General features: G+C 37.7%; 1 protein-coding gene and 1 long non-coding RNA gene across 2 annotated transcripts; one reads left to right on the top strand and one right to left on the bottom strand.

Annotated features, from left to right (window-relative positions):
- Nucleotides 1-2,017: 2,017 nt before the first annotated feature.
- Nucleotides 2,018-19,205, bottom strand: LOC141930766 (uncharacterized). The gene is made up of 4 exons (XR_012625391.1): nt 18,991-19,205; nt 16,874-16,953; nt 7,077-7,172; nt 2,018-3,629 (listed from the first exon to the last, which is right to left on the bottom strand). It is a non-coding gene; the product is annotated as an uncharacterized LOC141930766 (long non-coding RNA).
- PTH (parathyroid hormone) lies at nt 11,833-12,987 on the top strand. Its single transcript, XM_074842635.1, has 2 exons — nt 11,833-11,927; nt 12,714-12,987. Exons 1-2 carry the CDS (start codon nt 11,842-11,844, stop codon nt 12,985-12,987), a joined length of 360 nt encoding a protein of 119 aa, XP_074698736.1. The 5' UTR covers nt 11,833-11,841.
- Nucleotides 19,206-19,261: the final 56 nt, after the last annotated feature.

Genomic DNA, 19,261 nt, shown 5'->3' with positions numbered 1-19,261 from the left:
GGTCTGAATTCATTGTTGACCCTACTTTGAGCAGGCAGTTGGACTACAGGACCTCTGAGAATCTAAATGATTCTGTGAAACAGGAGATAGTGGAAAGTCTCTTCTTTTAAAAACATGGACAGTAATCTCTTCTGAACATTGAGAGATCTGAAAAGCTCTTTGAGATCTGAAAAGCTCTTTGTATTGTTTCATGGTCTGTACTCAAAAAATAAAAATGCAAGCTATTTTTTTGGAAATGCAGAATATTGATGTGATATCATCACCTGGTTAGTCCAATGCTATTTAATGCAGCCACAGAAGCTGAGTGACTTGTTAACACCTGTGTTCCACCATCACAGAAGGCCTAGGACGTAAGCAAATGCCTGTGACAAAGTATTTATCATACTTGTGCAGTGAGATAATACAGAGAAGTGTTTTATTACATGGAGGTGGGATTGGCACCAGCAATAACAGCTGTCGGTGTGAGGCTCCCCAGAAATCCAAAAAATGACAATCATTCCATTCAGTGTTCATATTTTTGCAAAGAGCTTTTACTTCATGCTTCAAAAGAACGGAGCAGAAAATTAAGCAGAACAATACATATTCATATTTCTTCAGAAATACGGTAGGTAGCATGCTATATGACTGATTATAAATTAGGAATAAAAACCCAGGAGAGAACCACAACAGAGATGGATAAAACAGTGAAGGTGGAGGGAAAGAAAATAAGTGTGTCTGGAGAGTCCAAAACATGACACACACATAGAGTGAAAATCTAGTAACACCCAAGAAGCTTTTTTTGCAGATTTTATATAATTCCTCTGTGCAGATCAATACAGGGAAGAAAAAATGAGATTGCAACCCCAGTGGAGTGGGAAGTATGTGCCTCTTGCAGGTGTTAGATCACTTGTGGCAAAGAGCTTGTAAACATTACATAATAGAGCAGTAATAGACTGGCAGTCCTGCGGTCTGTACTGCTGCCTGGAATGCAGGACTTCACATACCAAACAAAGTTCAGCTTTCGGTCTCTGCAACCACCTTACAGTGTCCACCACATTTTTGGGAACGTATCTCCACTTACATGCAGTGATGCAGGGGGCTTCTGGTGATATTTCCTATCATTCTAGGTAGATTTCAGCTCAGAGATTTGCGGATATAGTTTTTCCTATTTCTGTTTGTTCGTCTGTAAAACGCGTGAAGTAACTCTTCCCTCAAAGGTGCTATGAGAATTACCATAAGCAAGAGACCTGCTCAGGCATTAGTGATAACACAGCTGTAGAGCACTCTTTCATGGGAGGATACTATTCCTCTAAGTATATCCTTAATGTGATGAGGCCATATTTAAGTGTGTGTGTCTTCAGATGTGCTCATTCCAATGCAATGTCCTCTCTTTACATTATTAGGCTGGTAGGCCACTGTAGCAGTGACATATGTGATTGCTCAGCTTGAGAAGGCAGTAACTGGACATAAAATTGCATGCATTAAGGATTCCTGTGGTATTATGTTTGCAGATATTTCCAATACACAGTTTCGCTGTAGAAGGCCCTTAGAGTTTTGGAGAGTTAGCATTTGATCCAAGGATGCCACTTCCACTTATAATACACTGGGTCCGGATTTGTGTACAGTTGCTCCTTTAAGGATGGATTTCAGAGCTCCAGAATGAGATCTTTCCTTTAGTATACCGTGCTTCTTAAATGCTATTGTTTTCCAGAGGAAGAAACACTTCTCCAGCTTCTGTTGTAACCTGAAGTTCAAGGACAGTCTTGCAAATGTGCATGATTCCGTTTGAGTATTTGCTTCCCCTCATATAACTCAACCATGGGCATCCAGCCTGGTGTGTCAAAATCAGTCTTTTTGACCCTACCTAATTTAACATTAGAATCAGTGTTATAGTCTGATATTTCAGATACCTCTTCTTTTTAAATGCACTTTAACAAATATCTGCAGCCAAAGTCCAAATCCTCAGATGCTGAAAATTAGCATCATCCTCAACAACTGCTCCAGTGAGTACTGGATGTAAGCTAGAGGGATGCACTAATATTACAGTGGTGTGCAAAGAACCCAATCTGCAGAGTGAACGAGTATGTTTAGAGAACAGAGTTATGTAATTCATCTATTTTCGGGATTAGCCATCCCTGAAGTTCTGAAAAAGGTAACTGGGTTGGGCTATTTATAGAGTCTGTTCCTATAGTTACAGCACAGATGCTAGCATGGAACAAAAATGGCTAGCTCAAGCCATCTCCTCTGTGCACCTTGGTAAATTTATAGTCTCACAAATGTTTATAGATCTCTCAGATACAAAGAGATTTGGGGGTCTAGGATGCTACTATTGCCTCAGCATCTGTTTGCACGTTAGTATGCCCTGTTTCCTGTTAACTTCTGACCATGCCTGTGTTTTTCAGGTCATTTGTATTACAGAGATATGCAGAGACTCCTTTTAAAGGAGTTTCCCAGTGTATGAGAGAGGAAAAGGGGCATCAATCTTGAGAAAACTAATGCAGTAATTGCCTAAATTATTCTGTTCTTTAATTTCACAAGGCTGCTAGGGATGATGGCTCAGAATCCTGCTTTTACATGATTCTCTCTTTTCTAAGATGCATTTGTAGGATCACTGTAAAATTATGAAGCCCATTGTTACTGCTGCAGGATGATAACTGTGCATAATAATTAATGAAAAAATACAGTCCATACTCAAAGAGTTCACAATCTTGAGGTCATGCAGAATTGTACAACTTACAGGAAGGGCAGGAACAGTTTGTAGGAGGATAGTGTAGGTTTGGGCTGCTTCTTATAGATTCTGCTTTTTTATATATAAATATTTGTCTTTATATAGTCATTGTTCTTTTTTCTTAGATATTGAAAAATAGCCAATTGTTTTGGTAGCGGGCAGTAAGAAAAGGGCAAAGGAGACAAGAGGAGGAAAGTTATCTGGCTAATGGAGAAAAAGCCTGTTCCTAACATAGGTGTTACCACAGAAAAAAGTCGAGTTGGGGACAGGATTCTATAGGGATGACCATTTTAATAAGGACTATGAAGCATGGAAAATGAAGTGACTTGCTTAGGCAGAATTGGTTAATTCTTACCTTCACTAGTCTATTGTATCAGATAGGGAGATCACAATGTAAAACAAAGGGTAGCAGAAAATGAGGGCAGAAATATAGGGTTAGGTCCTTCACTTCTCAACATTCTGTATTGCTATTCGTGCACAGTGCAAGCTAAGTAAATTTTGATTTGTTCACATCCTAGCCCAAACTGCATAGATTAAAATGAGAATGTGCAGTGGACAAAAGTGGGGATCTAGGACTTTTACAAAAAGCCTAGAAAATTAAGATGAAAAATCTGGATTTCATATGGAAAAAGAGACAAAGCCTAGGAATAGATTTTCAGCAGAGGCTAAGCAGAGAAGTAAACAGTTTAACAAGAATAATTTTAAATTGAGATAGTCTGTATAGCTTTGTGAGAGAGGAGAAATACGCATGTCAGCAAGGAAGATCTAAAAGAGACATACTGACTAGTATATTTTAGTTCACTGAAGCTACCACTACAGTTAATAATAATGCTCTTCTCTACTGAAGATCATAGTAGAAAAGGGTGATGACCTGCAGAGCCAATTTTTTCTTCTTTTGAATCTCAGTGACTCAACATAGGGACTGAAACATAGAGAAACAAAGAAACAAAAACAAATAACTGTTAAGCACTGATACCCATACATCTTACCATAAAGTGCATTTTCTTGTAGACTACATTCTCAAATCCAACCAGAGAAAAAAATGAAGTAAAAAGCAGAACAGGAAGTGACTGATGCTCAAAATGCATATAAGGTGCTAGACTTCTTGATGAACTACATTATGAGAATTACTATAAGAATTTCATGTTAGTGCTGATATGTCAGGATGGTCTAAGAAGAAAAATGAGTTTTGAGAAAATTACTGGTCAGCATAGAAGGATTTAAAATAAACATGCAAATAAAATGCATGTATTTAAAATGTCATTTGAGTTCTGTAAAAGAAAATTACTAATTCAAGAATTTGATTTTGATAACTATTAATAGTATGTCATAATTTAGTGAAAAGGATGGATCAAATAAAGTACGGAAAAAGTATTATCCCTTTAGGAAATAGTATAAATATATGTACAAATATATTAAGAGAATATATTGAGGAAACTTCAGGTCAAAATATTTAACTACTGAGTTAATCTTCAATAAGTCTTGTACCTAAAAGTTTTAATTTAAAGACCTTTACTTCTGGGACAGGGTCTTTAATATATAACTTAAAACATTGTATTTGCTGTAATTAATATCTCAAATAATGTAAAGCTTCATATAAAATACAACACATTTTTTGTCCTTAGTAACACCATTATTAAAGGGTCTGCATCTTCTTGCATGTTTGCATAGAATCTAGCACAATATTTTCTTTCAAAACCCAAGTAAAACAATGATTTTTGCTAGTTCTCTCTTTTCAAGTGTTTCAGCTGACTATGGACTAAGATTTTTTCAGGACATTCACTAGATTGAAAGAAAGGTCTGAAATGTCATCATTCATTTGTAAATTGTACTTGTCATTCCCATGAGATTTCATCAAGCTCCAGATTGCTTACTCGGATGCTATCTGCTCATCTGCAGAAAAAAATATGGGAATATGAACTTGAAATGTCTTTTCAGTAGAAAGGATAGAAAAATATGTGGCTACCTGCATAAAACATGCAGACCTTCATTGTTCCATCCTGTATCATCCTGAGTCTTCATGGTCATTTTATGCAGAGCTAGCACATTCATTCTTACGACAGTTTTGTTAGGTCAAACCTGATACTTGTAGATATCTGCTGTTCCCTACCTCCCACTTTCAGGATCAAGTGGACACTGATATTTAATTACTCAAACCTTTTTTAGTAGATGTCTTAATTGCTTTTAAAATGATGGTTTTATAGAATGTGCACGTATGTGCCTGTGTGTGCAGATGTATGCTGAAAAGAGGGTTCCTGAATCCTGAAGTCTTGAGTGAGGTACTTCAGACTGGAAAGAGGGGGGAGGTGGATTTTAGACTCACCCCTGTTTCAGTGTTAGATGAATTTCCCACTGGGATTACTTGCGCTCCCAAAACTGGTCTCCTTGTGTGGCTTGTCAGGGATGCCACATCGGTTTCAAGGATGACAAAAAAGAACATAAGCCCTCATTAGAGCTCCAACCACATTGCATGTCATTAAAAGGGAACTCAACCCTGCGCAAGGTATTTAGAGCCAGTAACAGGCCAATAAACCCTCTGGCCTCTATATCTGTGTGCATATGCATATGCATAATTGAATACGGTATTGATCCCAAAAATCCAATGATCCAACAGCAGTTTTGAGTACTGTACCAAGTTTTTATCTACTGAAAAAGGTCACAAAGTATTGTATTGTTCCTTATAGCAATGAGTTCAGCAAAGCATTGACAGCATGGCATTTCAGTGTCATGAGGGCTAATATCCTAAGTAATTTTTTACTAAAATAATTTACCAGAACTTTTAAATCCAAAGTAAAACCTATACTTTCACACACTAGTCTATAAATACTTACATATTTAGTTTACAATTCACTAACAATACTTTAAAAATGTGCCAATATGGCTTTTCTCATTGTTCATGATGCAGAATAGCATCTTTGTTACTGATGGCTGAAATATGTCTCTCTAGAGACTAAGAGGTACCTCATCTTCATGACTTTCCTTAACAGCCATTTTAGCATTCCTCCAGGCTGCTCTGGGCTGTTTCATCAAGCTTCAGATTCTTCTCATGAGAGAGAGATGAGGTAAGCAGGGGTCTCCATTTAGGCTTCAAAACAGCCATGTAATGCTATGTGAAATTCTATGCAGCCATGGTATAGGGTGGCATGCAGAGAGCAAACACTCATACATTCATGATCATATCATCAAAGCCTGGTGTGTCCATGATAGGTCAATAGAGAAATTCCATGATAAACTGGATAGCTCTGTTAGATAACATGGCTAAATTACATTGAGAGCAAAAGGGGTTGTCCATTCAGACATTGTATATGTTTCACTGAATCAGTGAAAACTCTAGAAATAATCTGGATCACAATTATCATTACAGAGTCCACTTTATCTCCCTAGGTAAGCAAGTGTACTTAAAGTCAGGTGACTGGGACTAGACTCTACCAGCTTCTGTTTTCTCTCTGATCTTTTACTCAGTGATGTTTGCATTTAATCTGTCTTTGCCTAGATATGCATAACCTAGAAACAAACCTCATCAGTATATACTTTCCTCAGAAAGAAATCAGGGAGGTTCAGGACCATTGCGAGCCATTATTTCCAAATTTACATTTGCCAGTAGCTGCTAAAAACACATTGTATAAAACAGATTGGACAAAACTAAAACTGTGATAGGCCACCTTTTGATTTTCACAGAAGTCTCTGCTCTTTTTTATCTAATTGGAAACTGGCATGTGGTCGAAGCTTCATCTAGCTGCAAGAACCCAAAAAACACCTGAAGATACCCAACATTGCTTACATAAATTAGCAAACATGCTGCTGTGGTATTTGAAAAGCCACAAATCTTGTCAATCAAATGAACTCCTAAAGAGTTTACTGACTGTCACTTTGGCTTTTCATTGTGTCAAGGCAGAAACATTCCTTGGACACATTTAGAAAGGTTGCCTCACCAATCATCCAGTGTGTCACAAATTACTTTGTTCCCTTGCTCAATGATCTACTAATATTCTCTCAGCCATTGTTGCAGTTATAAAGCATTTTATCTGGAACTACCCACTGGAACAAGCAAAGTGGAAAAAGTTTGCTTTTGTGAATAGCACAGAAATAATCTGACTGCAGTATTTAAGCCTTAAATTTAGAGGATGAAGAATTCTGTAGGAGTTTAATACACCAGATTACAATAATTGATTTGTGAAAATATGCTTTAGTTGCTTAAGAGTATAATTCTAGAAAGCTTTGTGTCCTCTAACCATATTCCAGTAATGTACCTCAGGATGTGTTTAATTTCAAGATGCAGTATAATATTTTCCCTGACAAAATGAATAGATTATATGAAGTAGAATACAAAGAATTCAGAATTTTTAGAATATGGCCATTGTTCACTTACCTGGCTGTAAAATCTGCCTAATTGCTTTCTGCTTGTTCTCAACCCTGGAGTCTGATTACATTCAGTGGCACAAATTCAACGTAAGTGGCATGCCACCTGCAAACAAAGCAATACAGAGATTTTTTCATGCACAGTTGATTCAAGTATCTGTACAATCTATACGGGAAGGTCAGGGAATGTCAGGTCTCATCTTCAAAGGTGCCATGCCCTTGTTTGACATCTATAATGCCTCATGGCATCGAGAAGCCATTACTGTCATAAACTCTGGAGTATATTGCTATATTGTCTCATTTCCAGTATAACATTCTATGGTTTTAGATGATGAAAAAAGAGAACACTCAGTTCAAGCTTAGATCTAGCCTGAGACAATTCACTGGCCTACATGGAGAAATAATCACACATTTGAACTACAATCTTCTAAGCATTATTGTGTTTCAGCCTAAGTCTCATAAAAAGTTACCTGCTCTCACTTCTTCCTCTTCCAAAGGAAAAGAAATTCCAGTACTGATAATGCAAAATATACACCAATAGTTTGCAAGCAATTTTTGAATTGGTTGCCCTCGTCTGGTAGATACCTGAAACATTTAATGGTTTACAGTTTCTTGACTGCTCTATTTAGTTGTACCTGCTGCATTGGCTCATTCATAGCCTGCTCTTTTCAGAATATGGAAACTCAGAATCCACTGTGTTTTCCCTCCTCTTATTCCAGGAGAGGCAAAAATTGTATCCTGTAGGTCAGTCCTCATTTGTAGGCACTAGAAATGTACCCTCACTAGTAGAAGTTTCCTAAGAAACTTGGGGGTTTTTTCACCCATATTTTGCCATTGTATTTGTATACACAGTCTTATACCTACAAAGGGTCATGAAATGCCTTTTCATTGAGGAAATAATATTTTATTTTTCTTTCTGTCATGAGAGTTTATATACCTCTTTTTCACTGTAGTGTCTATAAATTTGGGTAGTCTTATGCTTCCTACTGAACAGCATTTCAGCAGGTGTTAGTTAGTCCTGGTTTTCTGGTTTCTACTCTTCCATTAAGTAGTGCCCAAAAGAGATCTGAATTTTTTAAAGGGATACTTAAGAAAGAGAAAAATTTGAATCTAAACATGAATCTTCATCTTTATGAAACATTAAAAGACCTCAATACTATTTTCAGCTCATTGTTACACAGTAGATATGCTGTGTCCAAACAAAAATGTACACAATTACAGTATTTTGTAAAAGAACTACATTCATTTGGTCCATTATCTGTCATTCCCACATTTGATATGCCAAGTTTAGCAAACACAGATGACATGGGATAAATTATTAGCAGCTGTATTTTCAAATAACATAATTTGTGGATATTAGGGATAATAATCCAAATCTACTAAATTATTTTTTCTGCATATACAGATAAATCTACGACAATTTTAAGCTGTAATTTAAAGTTTCTTTAATTACCATCACAGGCTCTATTGGTTTACAAATGGTGGAGTATATATCTCATATTTTTATTATTTTTGTATCTTCACTCATCTAAGGAAAACTGCAATTACTAATTTGTGTATTTTTTCACATATGAATATTTTTAAAGTATCAAGTTTCACCATATTTGTTTGAGATTTTAAGTACAACTTATTTAGTACCTTTGAATAAAAATTAAAATGATTAAGAAATCCAATTTCAGAGTTGTTTTAAAGACTAGGCATGCAGCAAATAAGTCAGCTAAAATTACATCTTGTTTAAGGACATCTGCACTAACATACTATAAGTTGTCTGAAGTGAATTAAGTATTTTCAATTACAACATCATACTCTGGTGTTTTCTCTGTCTCAGTTTTATTCAGATCTCCAGCCTGGGGTCTCTTCCAGATTTTCATGTGTGTTGTAAGGGGTGCAGCTGCAACTAGAAGAATAATGTTGGCCATTCAAGTCTGCTTACACTCATTTTGCAATTGTTACTAATGGCTTATTGCCAATTTTTGCTATCAATTATTGCCGGTTTATATGAAAGCATGATTTTTTTGTATACAGACACTAGATTTTCTAATGCTCATCCTTCAGTTAAGGCTTTGCTGTCGTGCCAGAGGTTCCATATGTATGCCAGGCCTCCATAAAAATACTGCCTGAGGCTTTATGTTAAAGGTTTTGCATGTGTTTGTTATGGTAAAATCTAAAAAATGGAGCCTTTCTTTATCAACTGTGCAGACATTTTTCAAATCGCTTCCTGGCATGTCATGACCATCACACATTTTTAGTCACTAAAGCCTTCAGGTTAGCATCCCTAGTGGCCACATCAGATACAAATCTCCTAACAAAACCTATCATCCCCATAAACCTCTGCGTGTTTTCTTTTTGCGTACGTGGAAGGATATCGACAACTGACAGTATCATGTTGGAAGCCATCTCCACCCTGTTTTCTTGAACTTGTTTAAGTGGATTATTTCTTTACTTCTCAGTTTACTATTTACTGAGGGAACCATGAGATCTCTTTAGAGCTTTTTAGAGTTTCTGGTTCTTCCCTTCCTTTCCCCATCAGAATACCATCTATGTAAATCAGTATTATAAAATATCTTTTTTACCTCTTTGTGAAATACAACAGGTATATAGAGTAACTGAAAAAGCACTCATGTTAAAAGCAATATTATCTTCTAAATGGTGTGTTAAAATGTGCAGCTTTTTTTTTTTTTTTTTTTCCTGGAGAAATATGCTGGAATTTAGAAGCATCTAATGTAGGAAAAATATCTTGCAGCCAAAAATAATCTTTCTTCATACATATGGGAAAGTATTGATGATTTACACTTTTCACTTCTTAGAATGTAGGCGAAGAGTTCTATATTTCTTTTCCAAAATTTATAAAGTCCTAATTTATATCGCAGCCTCTTCAAAAACTTCTTATTTTATCTAGTGCATTTGAGAGATTCAAGGATATTCATAGGTATAGCTATAACAGAACAGTGAGGGTCTAACACTGTATTTTAGCAACTTCTGAGTACCAGCAGCTTCTCATTAAAAACAAGATCCTCTATTATCTTGTGGCTTCTCCTTTCCAGCATATTCTTTCTCAAAGAAACCTAGTATCTGACCTGAAGTGACTATTCTTATTTCCCATAAGTATTTTAGATGTCAGCTTTACAATATTTCTTTTAATCTTGCATTTGTAGATCACTAACCTCACTGCCTAATTTGTTTTACCTGCCTGCATTTAACAACACAAAGTTTTCTTTGCAAATTCATCCAACAGTTCCAGAGATCATGTTATCTTGGGCACAAATCTATGAATATTAGGGAATCTGAATTTAAAAGTCAAACTTCTTTACAGCTACCCAGGATACTTTCTTTTTGCTGAAACCTTTCTTTTCCCTGTAAATGCCAAATTAACAAAAGCATCTGAGGGTGGGTACATGAGGGTCAGGAGGGTGTGTGTTGAGAGTGACATCAACTGAGACAATAAAAGGGCTTCTAAGTTACTTAGAAGCTCTATTTTAAAGTTACATTTAAGGGGTCCACTAAACCAATTCAGTGGTCTTTAAATATACTTGACATCAAGAGACAGTCATCTGCCGACATACCCAAACCAGAAATCTGTTTAAGATACTATCTGGTAAGTATACTCTATTTTATTTCCAAGCTCTCTGGAAGACTTATTTAGAAAATTTTATCATTGATTCTTTATTCATTTCTAAATTAGCTTCTTTTCAGAGTACCCTAAAAATAAAGTGAATATTAGTAAGATCAAACTGTTTTGTTATCCAAACCAGATTTGTGAAATGAAAAAATCTGAGACAGTGAGTTAGAAATATCTTGAAGTGAATCCAACTCCTGAATTCAAAATATTGGGTTAGATGGACTGCTTGGGCCACATTCATGCTATCATGTAAGATACCATGTAATAAATGCTCTGCTGACCTAGAGTAAAGCTGCAGAAATCATTGCAAAAATGGCATTGTGGAGTTTTATATTTCTTAAATTCTCTGTATCACATTTCTTAAGCTTTAACAAAAAGATGCCTTTTCTGGCTGCCAATACTGAAAATCCAAACTGGAAACTGATATTTGGACTGTGTCATTTCTGCCTGTTGTAGCATCATCAGTAACAAATATTTTTCAAATATATCCCAAGTGGCAGTTTTGCTGATGATGTACAAAGCAGAGTGGAATTCAAACTGGCAATGCAGGATTATCACTGAAAAAAATGAAGGGCTCAATTCTGATTTCTGTTATATATTGAATGGGGAATGACATAACTCAGTAGTTATGCCTCTATGCAAAATTGTCAAGAAAAGTGTCAGCCTCTTCATTTTAAAGAATATGTAAAAGAAATTGATAGAAGAACAAAACTTTTCACTTGCATAGCTATATATGAGTATTTCAACATACTTGGAACATATAAAGTATAAACTATTTTTAATAATAGCAATGTTATTATCAATAACAACAACAACAATAATGATAATAATAATAATGATAATAGTATAGCAAGAACATGGTGGTTTTCATTCAATTATCCAAGAGATGGGTACCTAGATGATAATGATGATGCAGGGCAACTAAGGCTGACCAAAGTTCTTAGACTTGCCTACAAAGTAACAGTAAGTAGGTTCACAAAATTAGTATTAGAACTAAATTCTTCATTTGCATTCCTTGCTCTAATCCATTTCACAAAAAAATATTTTTCAAGATCACTTCTCTGATGTCTTTCTTCAACTTTTTTTCTTCAGAATTAACAGAAAATACTTGAAATACAGTTTTATACATATATTCATTTCTATCTTTGTAGACAAAATGACTTCTATAAAAAATCTGGCCTGGACTGCAATCATTTTATATGCCATATGCTTTTTTACAAACTCTGATGGAAGACCAATGATGTAAGTACATTATTATACTCTTCCAAAGTTTGGAGGATGACTTTAGCTGTTCTTGAGAACATGGTTGGTTTGTCTGTATGTAAGTTTATCTGTATGTGAGTCTTTCTGTCCCTGCTTTTGAACACTGGCCAAATTCTGTCCACTAGATACAGCTGTAGAGATCTCAGATACTCTGAGTTCTTACACATTTTTGAAAATAGGCAGCTGCGTAGAGGGAGAAAAACCATGGAAGTGTTCTCTTAGGAATATCATTTGGTAAGCTGCATCTCTTATTAGACTTTGGGAGGGGTGGTCTACAAAGGAGAGCATATTTTTTATTGTGTGAGAATCTAGCTGGAATTCGCACTTAGGTACTAACATCAACCATCATTGAGATACAAATCCACAAGAAATCATGCTTCCTTAGCTCTAGTGTTCACTGAAAACTACCACTGAATAAACTCCGTAATTTTATTAATTGGTTACCTATTATGGTATAAGCCCTAAGCTCATCTACAACAGCTAAAATAAATGATAAATGCATAGTCAAACAGTATTGTCACAGAACTGGCCTACTTCCCATTTTTGACACCTTCTCGCTAATATATCCATTACCAACAACAAATCACCATCCACCCTCCTTCTCTTCTCCAGATGTCATTCTATCCCTTACAAATTAGAAAGGTAGGTTCTATGGCTCTGTATTGTGATACCTCACAAAAGTTCCCAAACCTGGGTTTTTGAGTGATGATCTAGAATTAAAGAAGGGCCACAATGAATCTCTTCCTCTGTTTTGCTTTCATGCAGGAAAAGATCGGTGAGTGAGATGCAATTAATGCATAACCTTGGAGAGCATCGACACACCATGGAGAGACAGGACTGGCTTCAGATGAAGCTGCAGGATGTGCACACTGCTCTCGAGGATGCTAGGACCCAGAGGCCTCGAAACAAGGATGATATTGTCCTGGGTGAGATAAGAAGTCAGAGGCTGCTCCCTGAGCATTTGCGGGCAGCAATGCAAAAGAAATCCATCGACCTGGACAAGGCTTACATGGATGTACTCTTTAAAACAAAGCCATAATGAAAAAAGCCAGAGCCTTATGTCTGTCCAAGTAAGCATATGTCTGTACATCAAGTAGGGCATTTTATTATTATTTATTCAAACTGCAATAAGGATTAAAAGTTCATTCAAGATTGTAGCCCCATTCAGTTAGACATTTCACAACCAAATAATAAAATATATTTACAGTCCACGCATGACCATTGCTGCTAATTTCTGGGTATCTTCTAAATACATCTTATAAATTATATATATATATTAATATATTAATTATATCTTATAAATTTCCAGCATAAAAAGAAATCCAAAACAGTAAGAAAGTTGAAAAATCATTTAAGACCAGTTCTACTACTCTTACATGGACAGCATTTGTATGTAATCACTAGGCCTACTTGTACTGTTAACTAGCAATGAACAAATGCAGTAGAACCTGTCTCCAGAATAGGGCACCATTTTGCCTAGGGTTAAATTTTGTACTAATTAACTTTGTACTAACTACTTAACTTTGTACTAATGAAAATATGTAAATTTAAATCCACATTTATTTTCAGAGGAAGGCCTAAAATCAGATGAACATTAATTACATAGCAAAAGCTGCATAATAATAATTTAGGATTAAAGAGTCCAAACATAAAATTTAAAGTGGGAAGGCAAAGATTAAGATTAAAGTACAATGAGATGAAATTAAAACAAATTCTGTATGAAATAGAAGAATGAAATTTTGCAAAATACTGAAATGAAGGGAAGGTTTGATTACCTTCCCTTCCTCCAAAAGATGATAACCTGTAATTAACTGCAGAAAGAGTGGGAGCAGAGATGGTAGCATGTATCTAAGCATGGCCCTAACTATAGAACTGGGAAATTATTCTATACCAGACAATTGCAACTGAAACAAAAATCTTGCAATATATATTTTTTGTCTCTCATTTTCTCTGAGAACTATCTCTGAATTTCTGCACGTTGTGTTAGGCCTCATATGTAAGTATTTTTTGTTTGTGAGACCAGTGGCTCTCATAAATAAAATTACTTATTTTCATATGTGATTTTTTTGTAGAATTGGGATCTCAGTTTGACAGTCCCCAAACATGCAGAAATAACCTGGGAGAGGAACCATTAGCTGTAGTACATTCAAACTCTTAGCAGGACTCAGAAAGAACCAGACATAAATATGGATGGAAAAAAATAAATTATGATAATGATAATTTAAAAAAGCAGCAAATACAAAATTATTTTGAATGGTATATGCACACACGTGTTTAGGACCGTCAATCATTTCTGACTAATAATAACATTTTCTCAGTAGGAATAATGGTGGTTGCCTCCAAATTTGCCATTGACAGAGCTCAAACCTAGAAGAGTTGCTGCTCTAAGCCAAAGTGTTTGTATGTATGTTCCCATATTGCTCCTTATTTGTTTGTTTGATGTCTAGCATGCCTTGGGGAACCTAGTAAAAAACTCATAAATCATTACAAATATAAATACAATCTGCTGGAAGCTAGAAAGGTACTTGTAACTAGTCAACTGTAGTTCATAATCCTGGCTATACTTTTAGTAATGTAAAGGCCCCGATGCTGCAAGCAGATGGTCTGCCTGTGCAATTTGGTGCACCCCACACACAGGCAAGGGTTCCATACCACTTGTCTATTTGTAGAATCGAGGCCTTAAAGTGCACTTTCTATTTATTCTTTTATCAGACATCTGTGCTAACTTAAAGAAATAAAGTTGCATTTTTGTACCTATGTCTCACTTATGTATTACAAATAAAGTGGACCAAAAGCTCTTGGACATTATTTTAAAGCATAATAACTGACTGACCTGTAACTCTTCTGATCTAATCTAGCATTTGGGGCAAGATTATTAAGCCATTTTATTTTATTACAGCAATGTAAATACAAAAATAATGATGATAGCAATTTTTATTTTTCCTTTTGTCTTTATGCACACAAAATTGCATTGATGGTTAAACAAAAGGTGTTTACCTAGCACAAACCTATTTATGTCCCCTTACAATACTGACACACATGCAGAAACTATATAATCTTCTGTTATCTAAACAACTTGTTCTTCCTAATCTTCAGCTATTCAGTAGATGAAAGATTCTTACACAAATATTTAAACTTTCTATACACTTCAAAAAATACTTGTTGCTTACAAAGGGGTTCAGGGTCAGAGACAGACAATGCACCACTGAACACTGTTTGGCTAGAAATATGAGCACAGAGAAACTACACTCAGCACTCTCATTTATGGCTAAAATTTGCTTTGCCCACACACAGTATGAGTCTTCAGAAGGACTAAGGACAACACAGTGGCACATGAATTAGTGCTAAGGTAATGCCCATTAGAAAAAAAATGCAATTTGAATGAAATTACTTACTGATGGTAATTATCTAGAAAACAGATTTGTTATAGCTTTTCAGCTTAAACCTCTGATCGGTGTAGCAGCAGTCAAAACAGCAAAATGTTCAGAGTGAGGCAGAGGATGTTATCAATATATTTTAATACCATGATACATTGCAAAGATTCATCTTCACCTGGACTAACACATGCAATTTTAGTCATCTCTCTTTCACAGATTAAGGGGCCTAGAAATAGAATGGTAAGAAACAGTAGGGCCACTGGAACACTTATTTAGGATAATAAATACTAACAATAGCAGGCAGAAAATAAATAAATAAAAAGAGGTATGATAAAAATATGACAAGTTAACAGTATGGAGAGATAAATGGTATTGCCTACCTGTCTTTCTAAGAGAACTAGGAAAGAGAGGTGAAGAATTGAGCTTGCACATGGCTGAATATGGAGCTTTTAGCTAGTGTGAGCCAAAATCTCATCTCCAGCCAACATCACTGGAGGAGACAGTGGCATGACTCTTAGGTACGCTTGAGTTCTTTTCCCACACAGGCACTGGAACATGCATTAAGTCTATGCCAGGTTGTGTACTTGCACGTATACTACGCAAATAATGAGTGAGCCTGCACTTCACAACAGACTCAGCCATGCATGTGACTGCCAGCGGAGCCTTCCTATGTCCCCTGTTATAATGAAATAAAGTTAGAAAAATGTGAGGTACATGTGCCTTCACATCCACAGGATCAGACTTCCAAAGATGGGGTGTCTCTAGAAGGCCTCTTTCCTCCCTGAAGAAAGTAGTTTCTATGTACATACTTTCTTTCAAGGCAGAAAACCTTGCTTTATGATCTGACAAGGGCATTTTGCTAAGACCTCTGTCCTCAAAGATCTATCCCGTGCAGATGGATATCTATTGTACACACACATTTTTTATAAAATTCTCAGAGAAAAGAAATATAACCATGTCTCTCACTCGTGACTCTTTGAAACAAGAAGCACTAATATCAATATCCATTCTCGGCAGAAGTAAAACAGTACCATGTGAAAAAAAAACAAACCCATGAAAACCCATGAAAAAGTGACAAAGCCAAAATCACAAGAACTCTAATAAACACTAGACAAATTGTAAGATCTGAAAGTAAAACCTACTGCTGGTGATTTAACTGCTAGTGATTTGGCTTTCTTAGCTGCTTCTGACCTTGGCTGCTGTAAATACTGCAGTTTAATATTGCTCAGCTCACTGTTGAACAGCACATAACATCTGACTCCTCGCCTAGTTAGCGCATTCTAACAGCTTTTGTGCGGGCTGCTTGGCCATCATTGTTCTGCTGGTGGATTTCTAGAACTGTGTGGTTTATCTCTGTGGTTATTGTTAAAGGATGAAGAAGAGAATTCGTTTAACAGATTCATGTTTTGCTGTATATTGTAGCAAAGTTTCTGTCTTTTATGGGGCATTTCACTATAGCAAAGACACAGATGCTTGCTGCCTTGCCTCCTTTCCCTGTTCTCCCCAATGTGCATAAGGTGTACAACTTGACTGTCAAATAATCCCTACCTGAAGCAGTCAGAGCAGCTAATGCATCAGGCAAGTCCGGAGGTGTACACTCGCTGAATCTTTAGATTACTTCGGAGTCCCTGAAAGAGGAGGATTCTCTGTAAGATGTGTAAGAAGCACACGAGAAGCATTGGCTGTAGAGTTCCAGTCTCTGGAATCTGGTAGCAAATTTGTCAACTTCCTCCACCAGAGATTAAATCAGAACCCCTGCTCAAGGTGAATATACTCATCAATAGGATATAGATTCATGTTCCCTCCTACCTGCATGTTTTCCCTGGGAGGTTTGGTCCAACAGTGGCTTAGAATAGCATTTTATGAGACTCTGCAAGTCACAGAATCACAGAATGGTTTGGGTTGGAAGGGACCTTAAAGATCATCTAGTTCCAACCCCCCTGCCATGGGCAGGGACACCTCCCACTAGCCCAGGTTGCCCAAAGCCCCATCCAACCTGGCCTTGAACACTGACAGGGAGGGGGCAGCCACAGCATCTCTGGGCAACCTGGGCCAGTGTCTCACCACCCTCACAGGGAAGAATTTCTTCCTTGTATCTAATCTGAATCTACCTTCTGTCAGTTTAAAACCATTACCCCTCATTCTATCCCTACACTCCCTGATAGAGTCCCTCCCAGCTTTCCTGTAGCCCCCTTAAGTAGTGGAAGGCTGCTGTAAGGTCTCCCCAGAGCCTTCTCTTCTCCAGGCTAACAACCCCAACTCTCTCAGCCTGTCCTCACAGAGAAAGTGCTCCAGCCCCCTGATCATCTTTGTGGCCTCCTCTGGACCTGCTCAAGGAGGTCCATGTCCTTCTGATGTTGGGGGCCCCCAAGCTGGACACAGCACTGCAGGGGCGGTCTCACAAGAGCAGAGTAGAAGGGGAGAATCACCTCCCTTCTCTTCCTCAAGAAAACCCCATACATGGTGATTGATCTTCACAGTGGGACTGCTCCAGAATATCTACTGTGTCACCAAACTGGCATCCCACTATGCACAAAAAAGAACAAATAAACATTCAAAAGTTTGGGCAGAGACCTGCTCCTTCTCTTTTTCCTCCCAAACTCTCCACTAATTCCAATTTGCTTCGATATACTTATTGCCTAGAGTTCTACAGTCCTTTCAGCTGATATGGAAGTCAAGCTCTGTCTGTATTTAATAATGATGCTCTAGAGAGTATCTTAGAAAAGAGACAAATGTTGTCTTTAGATCTGAATGCAGTCAGAGCTTGGTATCATTTTATTCTCCCCACATGAGGAGCGTAAAGGCCTTAAGTGTCATCTTAACAACTGTGACACTTCAGTACACTGAAGTTGCCAACAATGTGGAACATGGTAGTTCTGCTGGAGTGTTATGGAATGAAAGCCATATCCACTAATTATATCCCTAAATAGACTGCAGATTACAGACTCTATATAACCTACAGGGCTGTACGACCCTAAAAATTACGGTTGAAATTTAAATCAGGAATCAGTTTTAGGATGAACGTTGATAGCAGACAGGTCAGCTTGTCTAGCTGAACTGTATTATAGCCTTCTTTGGTTTTGATTCTGTGCCGGGCGGGGACAGACAGATGATGGTGCCAGAGCACCATGGGACTGGACTAGTCATCTGGGTGCTGGGTACGTGCTGCCATGTAAACCCGGTAACAGTTGTACCTCAGAACACCTGTGTGTGAACACTGACAGAGCTCCAGAGGAAAGGCAGCTGCCCAGTTATCGTCCCCTCAGTGCAGCTCTGTGGGGGAAAGTAACAAGATCACAATAGTTACATCATCCCCTGAAGCACCTTACTGCTCCCCATATGGTGATATGGAGATAGGTAGGTCGGCCTAGGGGAGGGACCCAAGGAAAGCGTGTATAAATTGGGGGGGGGGGGGAGCGAGAGAAAAGAAGTGAAGCGAAGGAGATGGATGGATCCTTGAACCCCTGTTGGCGGGACCGACGCAGGAACCCAGACTGGTGATCTCTCTACCCTTTTCTTATTCCCCTTTTCCTTATTATCATCAGGAAATGCAAGGCATACTATATCGCTTACCACAACTCGTTATATACTTAACTAATTATCGTGCATCTAATTCGTACATTGTGGGAAGTTAATAAATGTCTAGACTTTGAGACTTGTCTCACCGTTGTCCACTCCGTTGGGGATTTACGAATCTAGGTCAGCTGTCTCCCTCGTCTGAGCGGGACGGGACGCTCACCCGCCTCCTCTTCCCCTATCACCTCAGGGCTGCGGCAGGCGGGCGGCGCGTTCCCGCCCTTCCCGCCGGCGGGCGGCGCTCGCGCCCCAGCGCCGCCTCTCAGCCCTTCAACCCGGCCACCTCCACCCTCGGCTCCGCCCGTTCGGCCGCACACGCTGCAGCGGCGCCCGGCGGGTCGCGACCTGGTCCCCGGTCCC

The sequence above is a fragment of the Strix aluco genome, chromosome 16, assembly GCF_031877795.1.
Source record: "Strix aluco isolate bStrAlu1 chromosome 16, bStrAlu1.hap1, whole genome shotgun sequence".
Classification (NCBI taxonomy): Eukaryota; Metazoa; Chordata; class Aves; order Strigiformes; family Strigidae; genus Strix; species Strix aluco.
The sequence above is the reverse complement of the archived record's forward strand: the minus strand, read 5'-3'. Positions and strand labels throughout refer to the sequence as shown.